Source organism: Channa argus, chromosome 12 (genome assembly GCF_033026475.1).
Source record: "Channa argus isolate prfri chromosome 12, Channa argus male v1.0, whole genome shotgun sequence".
Taxonomy (NCBI): Eukaryota; Metazoa; Chordata; class Actinopteri; order Anabantiformes; family Channidae; genus Channa; species Channa argus.
In genome coordinates, this window is record NC_090208.1 from 27,020,898 (window position 1) to 27,040,750 (window position 19,853).

General features: G+C 41.1%; 1 protein-coding gene across 3 annotated transcripts in view; it reads left to right on the forward strand.

Moving 5' to 3' along the window:
• Positions 1 to 19,853, forward strand: part of zanl (zonadhesin, like) — an 82,799-nt gene that overhangs the window by 40,022 nt on the left and 22,924 nt on the right. For all 3 annotated transcript variants that reach the window (XM_067524441.1, XM_067524442.1, XM_067524443.1), the window contains exons 61-101: positions 246 to 439; positions 623 to 764; positions 984 to 1,228; positions 1,451 to 1,599; positions 1,805 to 1,933; positions 2,283 to 2,421; positions 3,334 to 3,475; positions 3,834 to 4,027; positions 4,164 to 4,302; positions 4,569 to 4,685; positions 5,178 to 5,302; positions 5,414 to 5,559; positions 5,648 to 5,791; positions 5,986 to 6,093; positions 6,372 to 6,541; positions 6,734 to 6,936; positions 9,065 to 9,209; positions 9,839 to 10,086; positions 10,190 to 10,367; positions 10,624 to 10,732; positions 11,041 to 11,135; positions 11,234 to 11,410; positions 11,554 to 11,762; positions 11,891 to 12,035; positions 12,135 to 12,188; positions 12,564 to 12,757; positions 12,941 to 13,082; positions 13,302 to 13,546; positions 13,769 to 13,917; positions 14,123 to 14,251; positions 14,601 to 14,739; positions 15,652 to 15,793; positions 16,152 to 16,345; positions 16,482 to 16,620; positions 16,887 to 17,003; positions 17,496 to 17,620; positions 17,732 to 17,877; positions 17,966 to 18,109; positions 18,304 to 18,411; positions 18,690 to 18,859; positions 19,052 to 19,254. In XM_067524441.1, the coding sequence (XP_067380542.1) occupies positions 246 to 439; positions 623 to 764; positions 984 to 1,228; positions 1,451 to 1,599; positions 1,805 to 1,933; positions 2,283 to 2,421; positions 3,334 to 3,475; positions 3,834 to 4,027; positions 4,164 to 4,302; positions 4,569 to 4,685; positions 5,178 to 5,302; positions 5,414 to 5,559; positions 5,648 to 5,791; positions 5,986 to 6,093; positions 6,372 to 6,541; positions 6,734 to 6,936; positions 9,065 to 9,209; positions 9,839 to 10,086; positions 10,190 to 10,367; positions 10,624 to 10,732; positions 11,041 to 11,135; positions 11,234 to 11,410; positions 11,554 to 11,762; positions 11,891 to 12,035; positions 12,135 to 12,188; positions 12,564 to 12,757; positions 12,941 to 13,082; positions 13,302 to 13,546; positions 13,769 to 13,917; positions 14,123 to 14,251; positions 14,601 to 14,739; positions 15,652 to 15,793; positions 16,152 to 16,345; positions 16,482 to 16,620; positions 16,887 to 17,003; positions 17,496 to 17,620; positions 17,732 to 17,877; positions 17,966 to 18,109; positions 18,304 to 18,411; positions 18,690 to 18,859; positions 19,052 to 19,254 (6,332 nt within the window). The remainder of the gene's footprint in view (positions 1 to 245; positions 440 to 622; positions 765 to 983; positions 1,229 to 1,450; positions 1,600 to 1,804; positions 1,934 to 2,282; positions 2,422 to 3,333; positions 3,476 to 3,833; positions 4,028 to 4,163; positions 4,303 to 4,568; positions 4,686 to 5,177; positions 5,303 to 5,413; positions 5,560 to 5,647; positions 5,792 to 5,985; positions 6,094 to 6,371; positions 6,542 to 6,733; positions 6,937 to 9,064; positions 9,210 to 9,838; positions 10,087 to 10,189; positions 10,368 to 10,623; positions 10,733 to 11,040; positions 11,136 to 11,233; positions 11,411 to 11,553; positions 11,763 to 11,890; positions 12,036 to 12,134; positions 12,189 to 12,563; positions 12,758 to 12,940; positions 13,083 to 13,301; positions 13,547 to 13,768; positions 13,918 to 14,122; positions 14,252 to 14,600; positions 14,740 to 15,651; positions 15,794 to 16,151; positions 16,346 to 16,481; positions 16,621 to 16,886; positions 17,004 to 17,495; positions 17,621 to 17,731; positions 17,878 to 17,965; positions 18,110 to 18,303; positions 18,412 to 18,689; positions 18,860 to 19,051; positions 19,255 to 19,853) is intronic.

Below are 19,853 nucleotides of genomic sequence, written 5' to 3' on the forward strand. Positions count from 1 at the left end.
CAATCCCCGGCTCCTCCGGTCACATGTCGAAGTGTCCTTGAGCAAGACACTGAATCCCAACTGTGTTGCTCCCCGTGAGTGTTGGCCAGCTGCATAGCAGCTCCCCCATCGGTGTATGTGTGTGTGATTGTGAGTGTGAATGGGTGAATAAGAAGCAGTGTAAAGCGCTTTGAGTGCCAATAGGTAGAAAAGCACTTTCCATAAGTGCAGAACATTTACCATTTAATTTGATGTCTTCTGTACAGAACCATGCCCACCTGACTCAGACTATATAGAGTGTGGTCCAGCATGTATCCCTACCTGTATGCAACCCTCCACCAACTGCTCTGGCTCCTGTATCAGTGGCTGCTTCTGTAAACCAGGGTTTGTCTTCAAGGGACAACGCTGTGTGCCACTGGAGAAATGTGGCTGTCTGGATGACCGGAATAACTACTATGAGGTAAGAAGTCCTTCTTAATAACACCACACACATATTTATTTAGTAAATATGTAATGGTGGGACAGTAAATAACAAGAAGGTGGCACTGGGTGTTTCTGGTGACAAACAATACCCATTGTACGTTTCCAGAACCACATAAGATACTGTACACCAGCACTGATCCTTTGTTTAATTTTCTTTCAGCCTGGTGAGATCATATTAGGAGATGGCTGCTCAAAGCTGTGTCGCTGTGCAGGGAACTACACTTTGGAATGTGTTGATAGCTCCTGCGACCCCACTGAAGAGTGTCGCGAGGTTAATGGTGTTGCAGGCTGCTATCCTAAAGGTAATAATGTCATGTAGCAGGAGCTGCTTCTGGTGCTGTAGCTCCTAAATTTAGGGGTGGAAGTAAAGACCTACATTTACTCTCACTACTGTAACAAAGTTCATTTTATTTATAGATTAAAATAACTTTGTACTCTTTTCACCTGCGCCTAAATGTGTCCTTTGACGTGAGCCAGCTAACCAGTTAAATGCTAACATACCATTGCTCTTTTTTCCTTAGATACGTCCACCTGCATAGTATCTAGTGATCCCCACTACATCACCTTTGACAAACTCAGCTATGACTTCATGGGCAGCTGCAGCTATCTGATGTCTCGACCCTGCAATGAAACCACTCTGCCGTACTTTGAGGTTTATGCTGAAAATGAGAATCGTTATAATACACCCACGATTTCCTATGTGAAAGCTGTACATGTGTATGTACACAAGGTGAAGATCTCCGTACTGAAAGGTGGAACTGTGCAGGTAAATGACAGGAGGAGCAGCACAAAAGACACAGATAGGTTGCAGGATGCTGACAGTTACACTGTTGCCATATCTAGCACAAATCTGCAAGTGCTGTTGTTCAATGCGTATTTTACTAACTACTAGCATCACAATTGCATCAGTAAGTGAAAAGTGGATTTATGCAGAGTTCTTTAAAATGATCTCTTGACTACAATATTTACACCTTCTTTCCCTATACAGCTCAATGGGACCAATGTAAACCTGCCAGTGACTCCTTTCAGTGGTGTCTCTGTGTTCAAGTCAGGAGTCCACTACACTGTGTCCATGAACTTTGGTGTGATTGTTCGCTATGATGGAAACCACTACGTGGACATCAAAGTGATCAAGGAGTGAGTGAAAAGACATAGTGGAGGCATTTTCCATGTGAACCTACCCAAACCCACAGACAATCTCATTTCCTGGAAGTTTTGATTCTAAAGATACTGAAAACTAATTTTGCAGTTTGGGTGGAGAAGTATCAAGATGTAGCTCTAACTCCCTTGTTGCTCTCATTTCTACAAATCACTGACCTGTTGACTTTCTTGTATGGTGCAGCTATCAGAACAAGTTGTGTGGACTGTGTGGAGATTACAATGGAAATGCCCAAGATGACTTTCGTAGACCAGATGGATCTTTGACCAACAATCCCAATGATTTTGGTCACAGCTGGAACACTGACCCAGAGTGAGTACTGCATGGACATCAGCATATATTCATATTCCTACTTCCAGGATGTGGCCTCTTATTAATCTGTAGTTCTGGGGGTGTGTTGAATTAAGACTGTCATTCACATACTATGTTTAAAGTTTACAGTGTTGATCTTATATGTTTATCTGCTTTTCCTTCACTGGGTTTAAAATTCCTGAATTTCTTAAGCTCTAAGGTGCTGGGAGTTGTAGTTTGCCTAAACAGACAGACATAAAATGATTGTCAAACAATTTCTATTGGAATCAAGATTTTGTTTAATGTCTGATATTTATTACCTCAACCTGGGTTCTGACTCACTTTACTAACTGAGTGTCTGTGTCAACAGGTGTAATAAGAAACCCAACACCACCATCCCTTCCTGTGATGAAGTAAAACAGGAAATATATGAGAGCTCTGGATACTGTGGCCTCCTGCTGGACAAAAAGGGTCCTTTTGCTGTGTGCCACCCCAAAGTCAACCCCAACGTAACTACACACACAGACACGCACATTCATTTTCAATTGTAAATGTACTGATAGAACATCTTGGTGTATCATTTATTCATTTGTTCTTCAAAATAAAATCAAATAAGGAAAAAACACTTTGACCTGGAAGTGACCGAAACTTAACTGATCAGCTATGTTGAAAGTAGCTTTCTGGTAGCGTACTATGTGTTTGAGCTTCAGACTGTATGAAGGACATTAGCTTGGTGTTAATAACAGCAAGATGCCTTTACCATTAATCCACTTTGTTACTTAATGCTACTGAGATTATGTGGGATGTTCCAGAAATCAGCATTAGGAAAAACCTGGGAGCTATTTAACCCTGGGCTTAGGGAAATTAGGCTACTCTGTCATCCCAACAAAAATTACTTTCTGTCATTTCCGTTGGGTTTTGGCTACAGACGGACAACTTTCACTGTCTTATTTAACATCACATGTTATGGCGCATTAAGTTTCCATGAGTAGAAGAAGATAGAAATCCTGTTTGGATTAAGACCTGTTTTTACTAAGGTTATTTCTATTGATAATTTATACATCGCTGTAATCATTGTGGTACATTTGGTCCAGCAAAAAGAAAAAAGAAAAAGAATCATTTTTAAAGGTCTTAAAACGACAAAAATCAAATGTGAATGGGTCACACCATTTGCAATTTGAGGGTTAGTACAAAATCAAAGTGTTTTAAAAAGGTTTTCTTATTAGAGTTTTAGTTTAGTTTTGAAAAATTTGTGAATAAATGATACATGGAGTTCAGTAGATGGCCTTTGTAGTTTTAAATTAAAAGAAAAGTTTGGCTTTGACTAATTCGTCTTTACCAGACATAGTCTGAAACAGCAAAGAACCTGAAACAGAGGGAAATCTGAATTTCTTATATCAAATGTGTGTGTGTGTCGTCAGAATTACTTCAAGAACTGTATCTTTGACCTTTGTGAGCTGGGTGGAGCTAAGCCCATTCTATGTGAAGCCATTGCAGCCTACGTCAATGAGTGCCAGGACCGTGGAGTCAACATTGGACTCTGGAGGAATGAAACGTTCTGCCGTGAGTGTTGGGGGAACAAAAGGATGGAGAAAAAATGGGATGATAAGGAGATTTATGGAGGTTAAAATAGAAGCCAGAATAGCCGAGTTCCATTAATTGAGCAAATACAGCAAATACAGCTGTGCCAGCACAGCAACCATCACCAGAAAGCATTGTCACAGCAGTTAACGCTTGAGAGGATATATATTCGTGTTAGAATGTGTCTAATAAAACATGTTAGGTTGGTTCCTCTTTCTTTGTGTGTTTTCCTTGCGTCTGTCAGTGCAATCTTAGTAAGAGGGACTAAGACTCAAGGAGAAGATGCAGTGAGAGAAACAACAATATGACCTTCCACTAACATGTGCTTCCCTCCCTCTAGCTTTGACCTGCCCCCCCAACAGCCATTATGAGTCCTGTGCAGACCCCTGTCAGGAGACATGTTCTGGGAAACCTCCATCCTGCAGTGGTCCCTGCTCTGAGGCCTGTGTCTGTGATCCCGGCTACGTCCTTAGTGCTGGCAAGTGTGTCAAGAGGAGCTCCTGTGGCTGCCAACACAATGGCAATTACTATGAGGTACAGATGGAAGAGTCTTCATACGTTTTCTTTCTACCGTTCACAAATGCACCTTGACCAACACACACATGAGTAACTTTGACCACTGCATTACTCTGCTGAACCAACAGTTCTTCTCTTACTAACTGTGTTTCAGCCTGGAAAGGAGTTTTATGTGGAAGACTGTAAGCACAAGTGTAGGTGTGATGTTCCCTTAGTTACCTGTGTGGCATCTGACTGCCCCCCACTGCACGAGTGTAGACTTCAGGGTGGAGAGCTGGGCTGCTATCCCACCGGTAAGCCCACAGCCATTCCACTACATTATCCTGGTAGCTGCTAACTGAACAGGGTAGTCAGTAGCGGCATCACAAAATGATTCTTTATAGCTCGACAGAAGATGGTGCATTGTCCACATCCACAATAATTTTCGATTCATCAGTTAAAATGAACCAAAAAACTGCAGGCAAGACTTTTACTGAGTCAGTACAGATTCATTGTCAGTGGTAAGAAAAAGCTGGTGCAGCTTAGCAGTTTTGGAGTGTAATGTTGCTTTGTGTTTTAGGTTCTCAGGACTGCGTGGTCTCTGGAGATCCTCACTACAACACTTTTGACAACAAGTTCTACAGCTTCATGGGAACATGCACCTACACACTGGCCAGAGCCTGCAGAAACAACACAGGTAGGAACAAGAGGCATTCATACACAGTATTTGGACATCTTTGGTGAATTTGAACATAAAGTGTCAAGCCTTCATCTGTAATTTGAGCAGCTTGTACATCAATATAGAAAGAACAGTGTTACAAAAATAACTCTTTAAATATATAGTGACTAAAGTTAATCTCTTAAAATTAACTGCACAGATACAAATGTCACACAAAATCATCACAGTGTAGGCTGTATTTTGTGTGAAATCTTTGAGTCAGTGATTGAAGATATCAGATGTCAACAACAACTGTCCAAAAACACCAAATAGTCATAGTCGGACATGTTGACTCTGATACAGTTTGCTTTCCTTCCCTAATAACTTTTTACATTTAACTTGCCTGGTATTGTTTGCACGTGTTCGAATCTAACTGCATGTCATTGCATTTGTACAGTATCTGTTGTCGGTACAGTGACAAAATTGCCTTTAGCCACATATGGTTTGTTTGGTGTTGTCCTCCTTGTGCAGGTCCTTGGTTCTCAGTGGAGGGAAAGAATGAGGAGAGAGGAGTGTCAGGTGTGTCCTACCTGAGAAAACTCTATGTGACTGTGAATAAAATCACTGTGACCTTGATGAAGAGCAGAAGAACACTGGTCAGTATGGGAAATATATATGTCTCTATAAATGTAGATTCCTCTAGTAGTTTATGGTATGTTATACATATCACTGTTTTGATGTCCTCGTTTCCTCCTTCTCTCCGGCAGGTCAACGGACTGAGGGTGTCCCTCCCTCACTCCCCCTCTCCTCTAATGTCTATCAGTCTTGCGGGTCAGTACGTGACCCTGCAGACAACGTTTGGCCTGCGGGTACGTTGGGATGGAAACCACTACATCCAGATCACAGTTCCCAGGTTGGTTTAAAGCTTGGTTTGGATTTCTCAATCTGTCAAAGGTTGATCTTCTATCTTCCATCTTAACCCTCTGACCTTCTGTCTTCAGCTCCTACCAAAACCAGATGTGTGGTCTCTGTGGAGACTACAATGGGAACCCAGACAATGACTTTACCAAACCTGATGGCTCTCTAGTGGGAAATGTCAATGATTTTGGCAACAGTTGGCAGACCCAAGAGGATGAGGATGATTTGTGAGTTTACACAAATTCAACTATGGACACATGGACATGTGTCCCTGTTCTCAAAATATAGATATTTATATAAAACCATTATCCAACCACTAGTCTGAATTATTCCTGCCCTAAATTGTGGGGATAGACAAAATAGATGGGGCTGTTGATTTTACAAATGGGAGTAACCATGTTCTTGTGTTTGTACTGATCAGGTGTACCCCGGGGACCAAGCCTGACCCAGACTGTGACCCCAAGCTTGAGGCTGAGGTGGTAAAACCAGACAAATGTGGCAAAATTAAAGACCCAGCTGGACCCTTCAGGTGAACATAACAACTTAAATATTCACCTGCTAACAGACTGTTCAGCTGCTTTTTGTCCTTTATCAGATAAACTTACATTATTACACTAACATCAATCTGAATATATTTACTGATGATGATGTATTATTTTGTGTATTTCATATATTAACATGTATATTTATTTTTACATGGAAAGAGTGACTTTAAGTAAGACTAGCAGCATGTCACTGTACCAATTCTACAAACAGCGTGACTGGTGTCCCATTTTTTTCTTCCTGTCCTTGTCTTCTCTATTTCAGGGAGTGTATCAGTGTGGTCAATCCGACTCCATTCTTTCAGAGCTGTGTGTATGACATGTGTCAGTTCAGTGGTCAGCAACATGTACTGTGTGACCAGCTCCAGGCCTATACTGATGCCTGCCAAAGCGCTGGAGCCAGAGTCCACCAGTGGAGGACTCCAGATTTTTGTCGTAAGTCTTCAAGCCCTTAAATGACCAACTGTCTTTTCCAAAGACGACTGTCCCCTCTGCTGCTGGTCAAAGCACAGGACATTCTCTGTTTGTCTCCTCTCACTGTAAATGTAAATCTGTTGTCTAGTCATCAGTTACAGACCTAGAAATGATCATCTGTTCCACTGTCTGTCTTTCTGTCCATCCATGCAGCCCTGGCCTGTCCTCCCAACAGCTCCTACTCTCTTTGTGTGAGTTCATGTCCAGAGACGTGTCAGGGTGTGGTGGGACCTCCTGGCTGTAAGGATGTGTGTGTGGAGGGTTGTGAGTGTAATCCGGGCTTCATCCTCAGTAACGACAAATGTGTGGCACTTAGAGACTGTGGTTGTGTGGACACTGGTGGAAGCTATCACCCTGTAAGTGGCAACAACCTACCATTGACTTTAATTACATTACATTTATACTTCAAACTGACTTTATCCCAAGGTTTAAGTCAGTATGAGGTGTGTGTAATTCTTTTTCCCCCTGACTGAGAGAACATGCTCAGTCAGTGTTGGTCCATAATGCATTACTAATAACATGTTGCTGTAATAATATTTATTTTCCAAGTAACGAGTAGTTTAAAAATGTACAAATAAAATTTCAGTAATAATACTATAGTTACTCCCTCTGAAAACAAATTGTTACTTTTACTACTTTTGTTGTTATCATTGCTGATTTGGCATCTGATATTTAATACATACATTTTTACATTGACATTTAATTAATAGCCGTAGGACTTTCACATATAACTGTCTTGGAAGTCAGAAACTCCTGCATTCACATTACTTTATATTTATTGGGACAAAAAGTGACATTATTACATATTACATATTAAAACTGCTTAACAAGTAAAGCCTGTGAAGGTAAACTCAAATAAAAATGAGCCCACTGCAGATGCGAAGGATGCCTTTAGATTTTAATCCTCAATTCAATTCAACTTTATTTATATAGCACCAATTCATTACAAAGTCATATTAAGGAACTTTACATAATAAAGTCAAGAGTATAAAGATATATAGAGAAAACCCAACATACCCAAATACCCCTTGAGCAAGTCCTAGGCAACAGTTGAGAGGAAGACTCTGGAAAGTGGAGAGAGAAATAAGAAGAGCAACAAAAAGCAACAAAACAGGTTAGAAGGACCAGTAGCTGAGCACTGGAAAACTCCAAAGCTGGGGACACCTGCAGAAAGAGACAGAGACGGTGACAACAATGGGACAAAAGCAGCATGACTATAACTAACTATAAGCTTATTAAAGAGGATTGTTTTGAGCCTAGACCTAAAAGTAGAGAGGGTGTCTGCTTCCCAAATCTGAACTGGGAGTTGGTTCCACAGAATAGGAGCTTGATAGCTAAAGGCTCTGCCTCCCATTCTACCTTTGGAAATTCTGGATACCACAAGTAGGCCTGCATTCTGAGATCGAAGTGGTCTACTAGGATGATATGGAACTATGAAGTCTTTTATATATGATGAAGAGCTTTCTTTGTAAGAAGCAGGGGTTTAAATTCTTTTTCTAGATTTAATGGGAAGCCAATGGAGAGAAGCTAGTGAAGGTGAAATATAATCTCTTATATTTTATCACTTGCTAATTCCATTCAGCACTCTTGCTGCAGCATATTGGAATTATGCAGACTTTTTAGGGAGTTACTGTGGCATCCCGAAAGTAAGGAATTACAGTAGTCCAACCTAGAAGTAACAGGACAGTAAGTACAAATTTTTCAGCATCACTTTGAGACAGGATGCTCCTAATTTTGGCAATAGAGACAGGGTTTTTTAAGTGGTGGTTTGATTACAGCTACCTTATAGGCCTTTGGTTCATAGCCTGTTTTCAAAGAGAAATTAATGATATCTAATACGAACATGCCTTTTAAGGGTAAAGCTTCCTTGAGCAGTCTAGTTGGAATAGTGTCTAGCAGACATTTTGTTAGTTTTGATGAGGTTATAGTTGAAGTTAGCTCAGTGAGCTCTCCAGGTAAAAAGCGGTGTAAGAGGGATTGGGGGCTTATTGAGGATTCTATCACTGTTGTACATGAAGACCTATATAATAATTGGGGGGGAGTACCTGGTAAATTCTTTCTCTAATAGCTACAATTTTAATCATAAAGAACGTCATGAAATCATTGCTGCTCAGAGTTAGGGAATACTCGGCTCAACAGAAGTATGGATCTTAGCCAGCCTACTTACAGTGCTGAACAGAAACCTCAACAGCAGCTATAACAAGCAACAAAGAACTGACAACGATTGTTAGTTGCACTTATAGGATGGATCAAATGTGCTGCATTTACACTATTGACTTTGCATCTGTCTTTCAAATCCATTATGTGATTTCTAATAATAATCTTCATTTTGAACAGAGTAATGTGTGATGAGGAATATATAATTATTTTTTTTGAGTAAAGAACCAAACACCAGTCACTCCACATACTGATCAGACAGATGATCACAACTACTGTATGATATTTTGTGCAGGTTTAATGTGTGATTTGTATTGTGTGTGTTAGGTGGGTGATGACTGGTACATGGAGGGTTGCGAGCAGAAGTGTGCGTGTCAGAGTGGTGGTTTGATCCAGTGTCACAACAGCAGCTGTAATCCAACCATAGAGAGCTGCCTGCTACAAGATGGAGAATATAATTGCCACCCTTTGGGTATGTTAAACAAGTACAGAAAAACTCATGCTCACACACACACACACACACACACACACACACACACACACACACACACACTAGATAACACATTGAAACACAGCATTATATAACCATCAATTAAATAACCCAATGGACATAGCAAACAACAACTTCATTTATAATAAAATACTTTTCTACAGGGCATATGCTGATATTCCAATAGATGACTGCTGTACATATTATATAGGAAGTTAGAGAAATGGACAGCCATAGGGACCAACAGCATTTTGCTTTGGGCCAAAGATCAGCAAAAGTAAATGTGTCAACACTAGCTTATTTTGGCTCCAGTGGCAGTTGAATTCACAACTAGACATTTCAAAAACTAGCACATAAAATCAGACAACCATGTTCCTACATGGTTGTCTGATTATATGTGCTAGTTTTTCTATTCATGTACTTTTTTTTTCTATCTATTTATGTATTCATGTAACTCATTTATATGGGCAAGGCTTCCTAACCTTGCACATATAAATGAGTTACATGTTTTTATATAACTTATGGAAAGTTCAGCATCCTTCACTGGTTTTAACATCTCATATCTCATCTCTCATCTCAAGTTCATCTCCATTCTCACCTCTCTATTTCAGGAAGTGAAATCTGCTCAGTATCTGGAGATCCTCACTACACCACCTTTGACAAAAACAACCACCATTATATGGGAGCCTGCTCCTACACTCTGACCAAACCCTGCAACATTTCCTCTGACTTGCCGTACTTTACTGTGGACACCCAGAATGAGCACAGAGGAAGTAATACCATGGTTTCCTATGTCAGGGCTGTGGTGATCGAAGTGAATGGCACCACTGTGATCCTCGGCAAGGGCCGCACAGTCCAGGTATGGTCCCTAAAACAGACTGTTCTTTCTTAGCAATTAATCAGTGAAGCTTAAGTTGTGTTTGCATAACATTTGTTGTTTTTCCTGTTTCTGTGTATTTCAGGTCAATGGCACAGTGGTTGTCCCCCCTGTCACCTCTACCAGTGGAGTAAAGATCTACATGAGTGGAAAGTTTGTTGTCCTAGAGACGTCCTTTGGTCTGAGGGTGCGTTTTGATGGTGAACACCATGCTGACGTCACTGTGCTAACATCCTATAGTGGTCTCCTCTGTGGCATGTGTGGTAAGAATGCGTAAGCTGTTTCCCATCTAAAGTCGAACTCTTGACAGTTGCCCCCCTGAACTTATATTTACAATAAGTCATTTAAATCAAACATCTTCATCACATCAATGTCTGCTTAATGAGTCTCCCTGTAGTTGTCCGAGCTAAAACTACAGTATAAGTCAAATTAAGTGCTTCCCCAAAGTCAACCCTGAATGACTTTTTTAACATTGGCCAGTCACTTTGCAGTGACAGTTTCTGTGTGTTGCCCTGGCAGGAAATTTCAATGGAGACAATGAAGATGACAACTTGAAACCAGACAATACACCTGCTGCCAGCAGCAATGAACTGGGAGACAGTTGGCAGGTCCCTGACCCACGGCCTGAGTGAGTAATGTCATAGATTACGTAGTAATGACTGTACTATTCACCACTTTCCTCTTCAATAAATCAGCAGTGTTGGGATATTTTACACTGTGTTCTGTTCAAAATATTACTTACTAACATGGATGACTCACTGTCAAAAGTAACTGTTCCCCTTAATAGATTCACAATAATATAATATATATTTAACATTTTCATAAACAACATCATAAACCCTTTCAGATATGTTCCTCTGATGCAGATTTGAAACTCACGAATATGCTGAAACCTGGCTTTATTCTATTCTAATGTGTCCTTCACCTCCTCTTTAGCTGTACCAATGGTGGAGGACAGGAAGACTGTGATAAAAAAGTGGAGGAAGAGGCCCAAAAACCAACCAGCTGTGGCATGATCACTGATCCCAATGGTATGATGCACAAACACATGAAAATAATATTGATAGAATAAAATTTGTTTACCTGGTGTTCAACCTTACTAGTCCTTACTATGTCTTGTTGATCTCAGGTGTCTTTAAGTCCTGCCAAGATGTTGTGCCCCCTGATCTGTACTTCGGAAACTGTGTGTATGACATGTGTGCCACTGGAGGTCAGACTGTGGCTCTGTGCCAGGCCATAGAGAGCTATGCTGACATGTGTGCTGCTGCTGGAATCCCCATCGCTTGGAGAAACAGTACCTTCTGTCGTAAGTCTGGGTTTATGTTTGTGTCTGTGACAGAGGGTGTCACATGTCACTGTGGGTGTGTGATGGTAACTGTATAGATTAACGTAGTGTGTTTTACAATATATATTGTAATCCCCTCTTGTCCAATATCCTCCTCCGTCCAGCTCTGAAATGCCCCTCAGGCAGTCAGTATACCCATTGTGGCCCTGCATGTCCCCAGCCCAGCTGTCAGGACCCTGCAGGCCCTGGTGGCTCCTGCAACCAGCCGTGTGTGGAGGGATGTGTATGTAACCCTGGCCTTGTCCTCAGTGGAGACAAATGTGTCCCCCTTAGTGAGTGTGGATGTACTGATGGAGATGGAAACTACAGACCGGTATGTGCGATCAAGGAAAACATACTGTAGATTCAAATTTTCTTTGTTTGTGTCGCAAGGAAATGTGATTGTACATATTTGAACATTTAAATAGTTGGACTATTTGGGTTTGGGGGTGGGGGGTGTAGATGGGAGACACTTGGTTCACAAAGGATGACTGCTCAGAGCGCTGTAAGTGTCATGGCAACCACAACTTCACCTGCGAACCCTGGCAATGCAGCCCTGCACAGGAGTGTAAAGTAGTGGAAGGAGTACTGGACTGCCACTCTACAGGTAAACCTAAAAACACACACACTGGGTGACTACTACACACTCACTACACCTGAAGCTGGTTTTAGAGATTAACAAGTGCGTTTAATCCAACATTTCCAGGGCCAACTACACCTAAACCAACAACTCCAGGATCAACTACAGCTAAACCACCAAGTATGTTTTTTTAAGTATTTCCAATAATATTATAATGTGTACATTTTTTTTCCTTTAATCAATGTGTTAATGGGGCGACTGTGGTGCAGGAAGGTAGAGCGGTTGTCCACCAATTTCACAGTTGTTGGTTCAATCCCCGGCTCCTCCGGTCACATGTCGAAGTGTCCTTGAGCAAGACACTGAATCCCAACTGTGTTGCTCCCCGTGAGTGTTGGCCAGCTGCATAGCAGCTCCCCCATCGGTGTATGTGTGTGTGATTGTGAGTGTGAATGGGTGAATAAGAAGCAGTGTAAAGCGCTTTGAGTGCCAATAGGTAGAAAAGCACTTTCCATAAGTGCAGAACATTTACCATTTAATTTGATGTCTTCTGTACAGAACCATGCCCACCTGACTCAGACTATATAGAGTGTGGTCCAGCATGTATCCCTACCTGTATGCAACCCTCCACCAACTGCTCTGGCTCCTGTATCAGTGGCTGCTTCTGTAAACCAGGGTTTGTCTTCAAGGGACAACGCTGTGTGCCACTGGAGAAATGTGGCTGTCTGGATGACCGGAATAACTACTATGAGGTAAGAAGTCCTTCTTAATAACACCACACACATATTTATTTAGTAAATATGTAATGGTGGGACAGTAAATAACAAGAAGGTGGCACTGGGTGTTTCTGGTGACAAACAATACCCATTGTACGTTTCCAGAACCACATAAGATACTGTACACCAGCACTGATCCTTTGTTTAATTTTCTTTCAGCCTGGTGAGATCATATTAGGAGATGGCTGCTCAAAGCTGTGTCGCTGTGCAGGGAACTACACTTTGGAATGTGTTGATAGCTCCTGCGACCCCACTGAAGAGTGTCGCGAGGTTAATGGTGTTGCAGGCTGCTATCCTAAAGGTAATAATGTCATGTAGCAGGAGCTGCTTCTGGTGCTGTAGCTCCTAAATTTAGGGGTGGAAGTAAAGACCTACATTTACTCTCACTACTGTAACAAAGTTCATTTTATTTATAGATTAAAATAACTTTGTACTCTTTTCACCTGCGCCTAAATGTGTCCTTTGACGTGAGCCAGCTAACCAGTTAAATGCTAACATACCATTGCTCTTTTTTCCTTAGATACGTCCACCTGCATAGTATCTAGTGATCCCCACTACATCACCTTTGACAAACTCAGCTATGACTTCATGGGCAGCTGCAGCTATCTGATGTCTCGACCCTGCAATGAAACCACTCTGCCGTACTTTGAGGTTTATGCTGAAAATGAGAATCGTTATAATACACCCACGATTTCCTATGTGAAAGCTGTACATGTGTATGTACACAAGGTGAAGATCTCCGTACTGAAAGGTGGAACTGTGCAGGTAAATGACAGGAGGAGCAGCACAAAAGACACAGATAGGTTGCAGGATGCTGACAGTTACACTGTTGCCATATCTAGCACAAATCTGCAAGTGCTGTTGTTCAATGCGTATTTTACTAACTACTAGCATCACAATTGCATCAGTAAGTGAAAAGTGGATTTATGCAGAGTTCTTTAAAATGATCTCTTGACTACAATATTTACACCTTCTTTCCCTATACAGCTCAATGGGACCAATGTAAACCTGCCAGTGACTCCTTTCAGTGGTGTCTCTGTGTTCAAGTCAGGAGTCCACTACACTGTGTCCATGAACTTTGGTGTGATTGTTCGCTATGATGGAAACCACTACGTGGACATCAAAGTGATCAAGGAGTGAGTGAAAAGACATAGTGGAGGCATTTTCCATGTGAACCTACCCAAACCCACAGACAATCTCATTTCCTGGAAGTTTTGATTCTAAAGATACTGAAAACTAATTTTGCAGTTTGGGTGGAGAAGTATCAAGATGTAGCTCTAACTCCCTTGTTGCTCTCATTTCTACAAATCACTGACCTGTTGACTTTCTTGTATGGTGCAGCTATCAGAACAAGTTGTGTGGACTGTGTGGAGATTACAATGGAAATGCCCAAGATGACTTTCGTAGACCAGATGGATCTTTGACCAACAATCCCAATGATTTTGGTCACAGCTGGAACACTGACCCAGAGTGAGTACTGCATGGACATCAGCATATATTCATATTCCTACTTCCAGGATGTGGCCTCTTATTAATCTGTAGTTCTGGGGGTGTGTTGAATTAAGACTGTCATTCACATACTATGTTTAAAGTTTACAGTGTTGATCTTATATGTTTATCTGCTTTTCCTTCACTGGGTTTAAAATTCCTGAATTTCTTAAGCTCTAAGGTGCTGGGAGTTGTAGTTTGCCTAAACAGACAGACATAAAATGATTGTCAAACAATTTCTATTGGAATCAAGATTTTGTTTAATGTCTGATATTTATTACCTCAACCTGGGTTCTGACTCACTTTACTAACTGAGTGTCTGTGTCAACAGGTGTAATAAGAAACCCAACACCACCATCCCTTCCTGTGATGAAGTAAAACAGGAAATATATGAGAGCTCTGGATACTGTGGCCTCCTGCTGGACAAAAAGGGTCCTTTTGCTGTGTGCCACCCCAAAGTCAACCCCAACGTAACTACACACACAGACACGCACATTCATTTTCAATTGTAAATGTACTGATAGAACATCTTGGTGTATCATTTATTCATTTGTTCTTCAAAATAAAATCAAATAAGGAAAAAACGCTTTGACCTGGAAGTGACCGAAACTTAACTGATCAGCTATGTTGAAAGTAGCTTTCTGGTAGCGTACTATGTGTTTGAGCTTCAGACTGTATGAAGGACATTAGCTTGGTGTTAATAACAGCAAGATGCCTTTACCATTAATCCACTTTGTTACTTAATGCTACTGAGATTATGTGGGATGTTCCAGAAATCAGCATTAGGAAAAACCTGGGAGCTATTTAACCCTGGGCTTAGGGAAATTAGGCTACTCTGTCATCCCAACAAAAATTACTTTCTGTCATTTCCGTTGGGTTTTGGCTACAGACGGACAACTTTCACTGTCTTATTTAACATCACATGTTATGGCGCATTAAGTTTCCATGAGTAGAAGAAGATAGAAATCCTGTTTGGATTAAGACCTGTTTTTACTAAGGTTATTTCTATTGATAATTTATACATCGCTGTAATCATTGTGGTACATTTGGTCCAGCAAAAAGAAAAAAGAAAAAGAATCATTTTTAAAGGTCTTAAAACGACAAAAATCAAATGTGAATGGGTCACACCATTTGCAATTTGAGGGTTAGTACAAAATCAAAGTGTTTTAAAAAGGTTTTCTTATTAGAGTTTTAGTTTAGTTTTGAAAAATTTGTGAATAAATGATACATGGAGTTCAGTAGATGGCCTTTGTAGTTTTAAATTAAAAGAAAAGTTTGGCTTTGACTAATTCGTCTTTACCAGACATAGTCTGAAACAGCAAAGAACCTGAAACAGAGGGAAATCTGAATTTCTTATATCAAATGTGTGTGTGTGTCGTCAGAATTACTTCAAGAACTGTATCTTTGACCTTTGTGAGCTGGGTGGAGCTAAGCCCATTCTATGTGAAGCCATTGCAGCCTACGTCAATGAGTGCCAGGACCGTGGAGTCAACATTGGACTCTGGAGGAATGAAACGTTCTGCCGTGAGTGTTGGGGGAACAAAAGGATGGAGAAAAAATGGGATGATAAGGAGATTTATGGAGGTTAAAATAGAAGCCAGAATAGCCGAGTTCCATTAATTGAGCAAATACAGCAAATACAGCTGTGCCAGCACAGCAACCATCACCAGAAAGCATTGTCACAGCAGTTAACGCTTGAGAGGATATATATTCGTGTTAGAATGTGTCTAATAAAACATGTTAGGTTGGTTCCTCTTTCTTTGTGTGTTTTCCTTGCGTCTGTCAGTGCAATCTTAGTAAGAGGGACTAAGACTCAAGGAGAAGATGCAGTGAGAGAAACAACAATATGACCTTCCACTAACATGTGCTTCCCTCCCTCTAGCTTTGACCTGCCCCCCCAACAGCCATTATGAGTCCTGTGCAGACCCCTGTCAGGAGACATGTTCTGGGAAACCTCCATCCTGCAGTGGTCCCTGCTCTGAGGCCTGTGTCTGTGATCCCGGCTACGTCCTTAGTGCTGGCAAGTGTGTCAAGAGGAGCTCCTGTGGCTGCCAACACAATGGCAATTACTATGAGGTACAGATGGAAGAGTCTTCATACGTTTTCTTTCTACCGTTCACAAATGCACCTTGACCAACACACACATGAGTAACTTTGACCACTGCATTACTCTGCTGAACCAACAGTTCTTCTCTTACTAACTGTGTTTCAGCCTGGAAAGGAGTTTTATGTGGAAGACTGTAAGCACAAGTGTAGGTGTGATGTTCCCTTAGTTACCTGTGTGGCATCTGACTGCCCCCCACTGCACGAGTGTAGACTTCAGGGTGGAGAGCTGGGCTGCTATCCCACCGGTAAGCCCACAGCCATTCCACTACATCATCCTGGTAGCTGCTAACTGAACAGGGTAGTCAGTAGCGGCATCACAAAATGATTCTTTATAGCTCGACAGAAGATGGTGCATTGTCCACATCCACAATAATTTTCGATTCATCAGTTAAAATGAACCAAAAAACTGCAGGCAAGACTTTTACTGAGTCAGTACAGATTCATTGTCAGTGGTAAGAAAAAGCTGGTGCAGCTTAGCAGTTTTGGAGTGTAATGTTGCTTTGTGTTTTAGGTTCTCAGGACTGCGTGGTCTCTGGAGATCCTCACTACAACACTTTTGACAACAAGTTCTACAGCTTCATGGGAACATGCACCTACACACTGGCCAGAGCCTGCAGAAACAACACAGGTAGGAACAAGAGGCATTCATACACAGTATTTGGACATCTTTGGTGAATTTGAACATAAAGTGTCAAGCCTTCATCTGTAATTTGAGCAGCTTGTACATCAATATAGAAAGAACAGTGTTACAAAAATAACTCTTTAAATATATAGTGACTAAAGTTAATCTCTTAAAATTAACTGCACAGATACAAATGTCACACAAAATCATCACAGTGTAGGCTGTATTTTGTGTGAAATCTTTGAGTCAGTGATTGAAGATATCAGATGTCAACAACAACTGTCCAAAAACACCAAATAGTCATAGTCGGACATGTTGACTCTGATACAGTTTGCTTTCCTTCCCTAATAACTTTTTACATTTAACTTGCCTGGTATTGTTTGCACGTGTTCGAATCTAACTGCATGTCATTGCATTTGTACAGTATCTGTTGTCGGTACAGTGACAAAATTGCCTTTAGCCACATATGGTTTGTTTGGTGTTGTCCTCCTTGTGCAGGTCCTTGGTTCTCAGTGGAGGGAAAGAATGAGGAGAGAGGAGTGTCAGGTGTGTCCTACCTGAGAAAACTCTATGTGACTGTGAATAAAATCACTGTGACCTTGATGAAGAGCAGAAGAACACTGGTCAGTATGGGAAATATATATGTCTCTATAAATGTAGATTCCTCTAGTAGTTTATGGTATGTTATACATATCACTGTTTTGATGTCCTCGTTTCCTCCTTCTCTCCGGCAGGTCAACGGACTGAGGGTGTCCCTCCCTCACTCCCCCTCTCCTCTAATGTCTATCAGTCTTGCGGGTCAGTACGTGACCCTGCAGACAACGTTTGGCCTGCGGGTACGTTGGGATGGAAACCACTACATCCAGATCACAGTTCCCAGGTTGGTTTAAAGCTTGGTTTGGATTTCTCAATCTGTCAAAGGTTGATCTTCTATCTTCCATCTTAACCCTCTGACCTTCTGTCTTCAGCTCCTACCAAAACCAGATGTGTGGTCTCTGTGGAGACTACAATGGGAACCCAGACAATGACTTTACCAAACCTGATGGCTCTCTAGTGGGAAATGTCAATGATTTTGGCAACAGTTGGCAGACCCAAGAGGATGAGGATGATTTGTGAGTTTACACAAATTCAACTATGGACACATGGACATGTGTCCCTGTTCTCAAAATATAGATATTTATATAAAACCATTATCCAACCACTAGTCTGAATTATTCCTGCCCTAAATTGTGGGGATAGACAAAATAGATGGGGCTGTTGATTTTACAAATGGGAGTAACCATGTTCTTGTGTTTGTACTGATCAGGTGTACCCCGGGGACCAAGCCTGACCCAGACTGTGACCCCAAGCTTGAGGCTGAGGTGGTAAAACCAGACAAATGTGGCAAAATTAAAGACCCAGCTGGACCCTTCAGGTGAACATAACAACTTAAATATTCACCTGCTAACAGACTGTTCAGCTGCTTTTTGTCCTTTATCAGATAAACTTACATTATTACACTAACATCAATCTGAATATATTCACTGATGATGATGTATTATTTTGGGTATTTCATATATTAACATGTATATTTATTTTTACATGGAAAGAGTGACTTTAAGTAAGACTAGCAGCATGTCACTGTACCAATTCTAAAAACAGCGTGACTGGTGTCCCATTTTTTACTTCCTGTCCTTGTCTTCTCTATTTCAGGGAGTGTATCAGTGTGGTCAATCCGACTCCATTCTTTCAGAGCTGTGTGTATGACATGTGTCAGTTCAGTGGTCAGCAACATGTACTGTGTGACCAGCTCCAGGCCTATACTGATGCCTGCCAAAGCGCTGGAGCCAGAGTCCACCAGTGGAGGACTCCAGATTTTTGTCGTAAGTCTTCAAGCCCTTAAATGACCAACTGTCTTTTCCAAAGACGACTGTCCCCTCTGCTGCTGGTCAAAGCACAGGACATTCTCTGTTTGTCTCCTCTCACTGTAAATGTAAATCTGTTGTCTAGTCATCAGTTACAGACCTAGAAATGATCATCTGTTCCACTGTCTGTCTTTCTGTCCATCCATGCAGCCCTGGCCTGTCCTCCCAACAGCTCCTACTCTCTTTGTGTGAGTTCATGTCCAGAGACGTGTCAGGGTGTGGTGGGACCTCCTGGCTGTAAGGATGTGTGTGTGGAGGGTTGTGAGTGTAATCCGGGCTTCATCCTCAGTAACGACAAATGTGTGGCACTTAGAGACTGTGGTTGTGTGGACACTGGTGGAAGCTATCACCCTGTAAGTGGCAACAACCTACCATTGACTTTAATTACATTACATTTATACTTCAAACTGACTTTATCCCAAGGTTTAAGTCAGTATGAGGTGTGTGTAATTCTTTTTCCCCCTGACTGAGAGAACATGCTCAGTCAGTGTTGGTCCATAATGCATTACTAATAACATGTTGCTGTAATAATATTTATTTTCCAAGTAACGAGTAGTTTAAAAATGTACAAATAAAATTTCAGTAATAATACTATAGTTACTCCCTCTGAAAACAAATTGTTACTTTTACTACTTTTGTTGTTATCATTGCTGATTTGGCATCTGATATTTAATACATACATTTTTACATTGACATTTAATTAATAGCCGTAGGACTTTCACATATAACTGTCTTGGAAGTCAGAAACTCCTGCATTCACATTACTTTATATTTATTGGGACAAAAAGTGACATTATTACATATTACATATTAAAACTGCTTAACAAGTAAAGCCTGTGAAGGTAAACTCAAATAAAAATGAGCCCACTGCAGATGCGAAGGATGCCTTTAGATTTTAATCCTCAATTCAATTCAACTTTATTTATATAGCACCAATTCATTACAAAGTCAT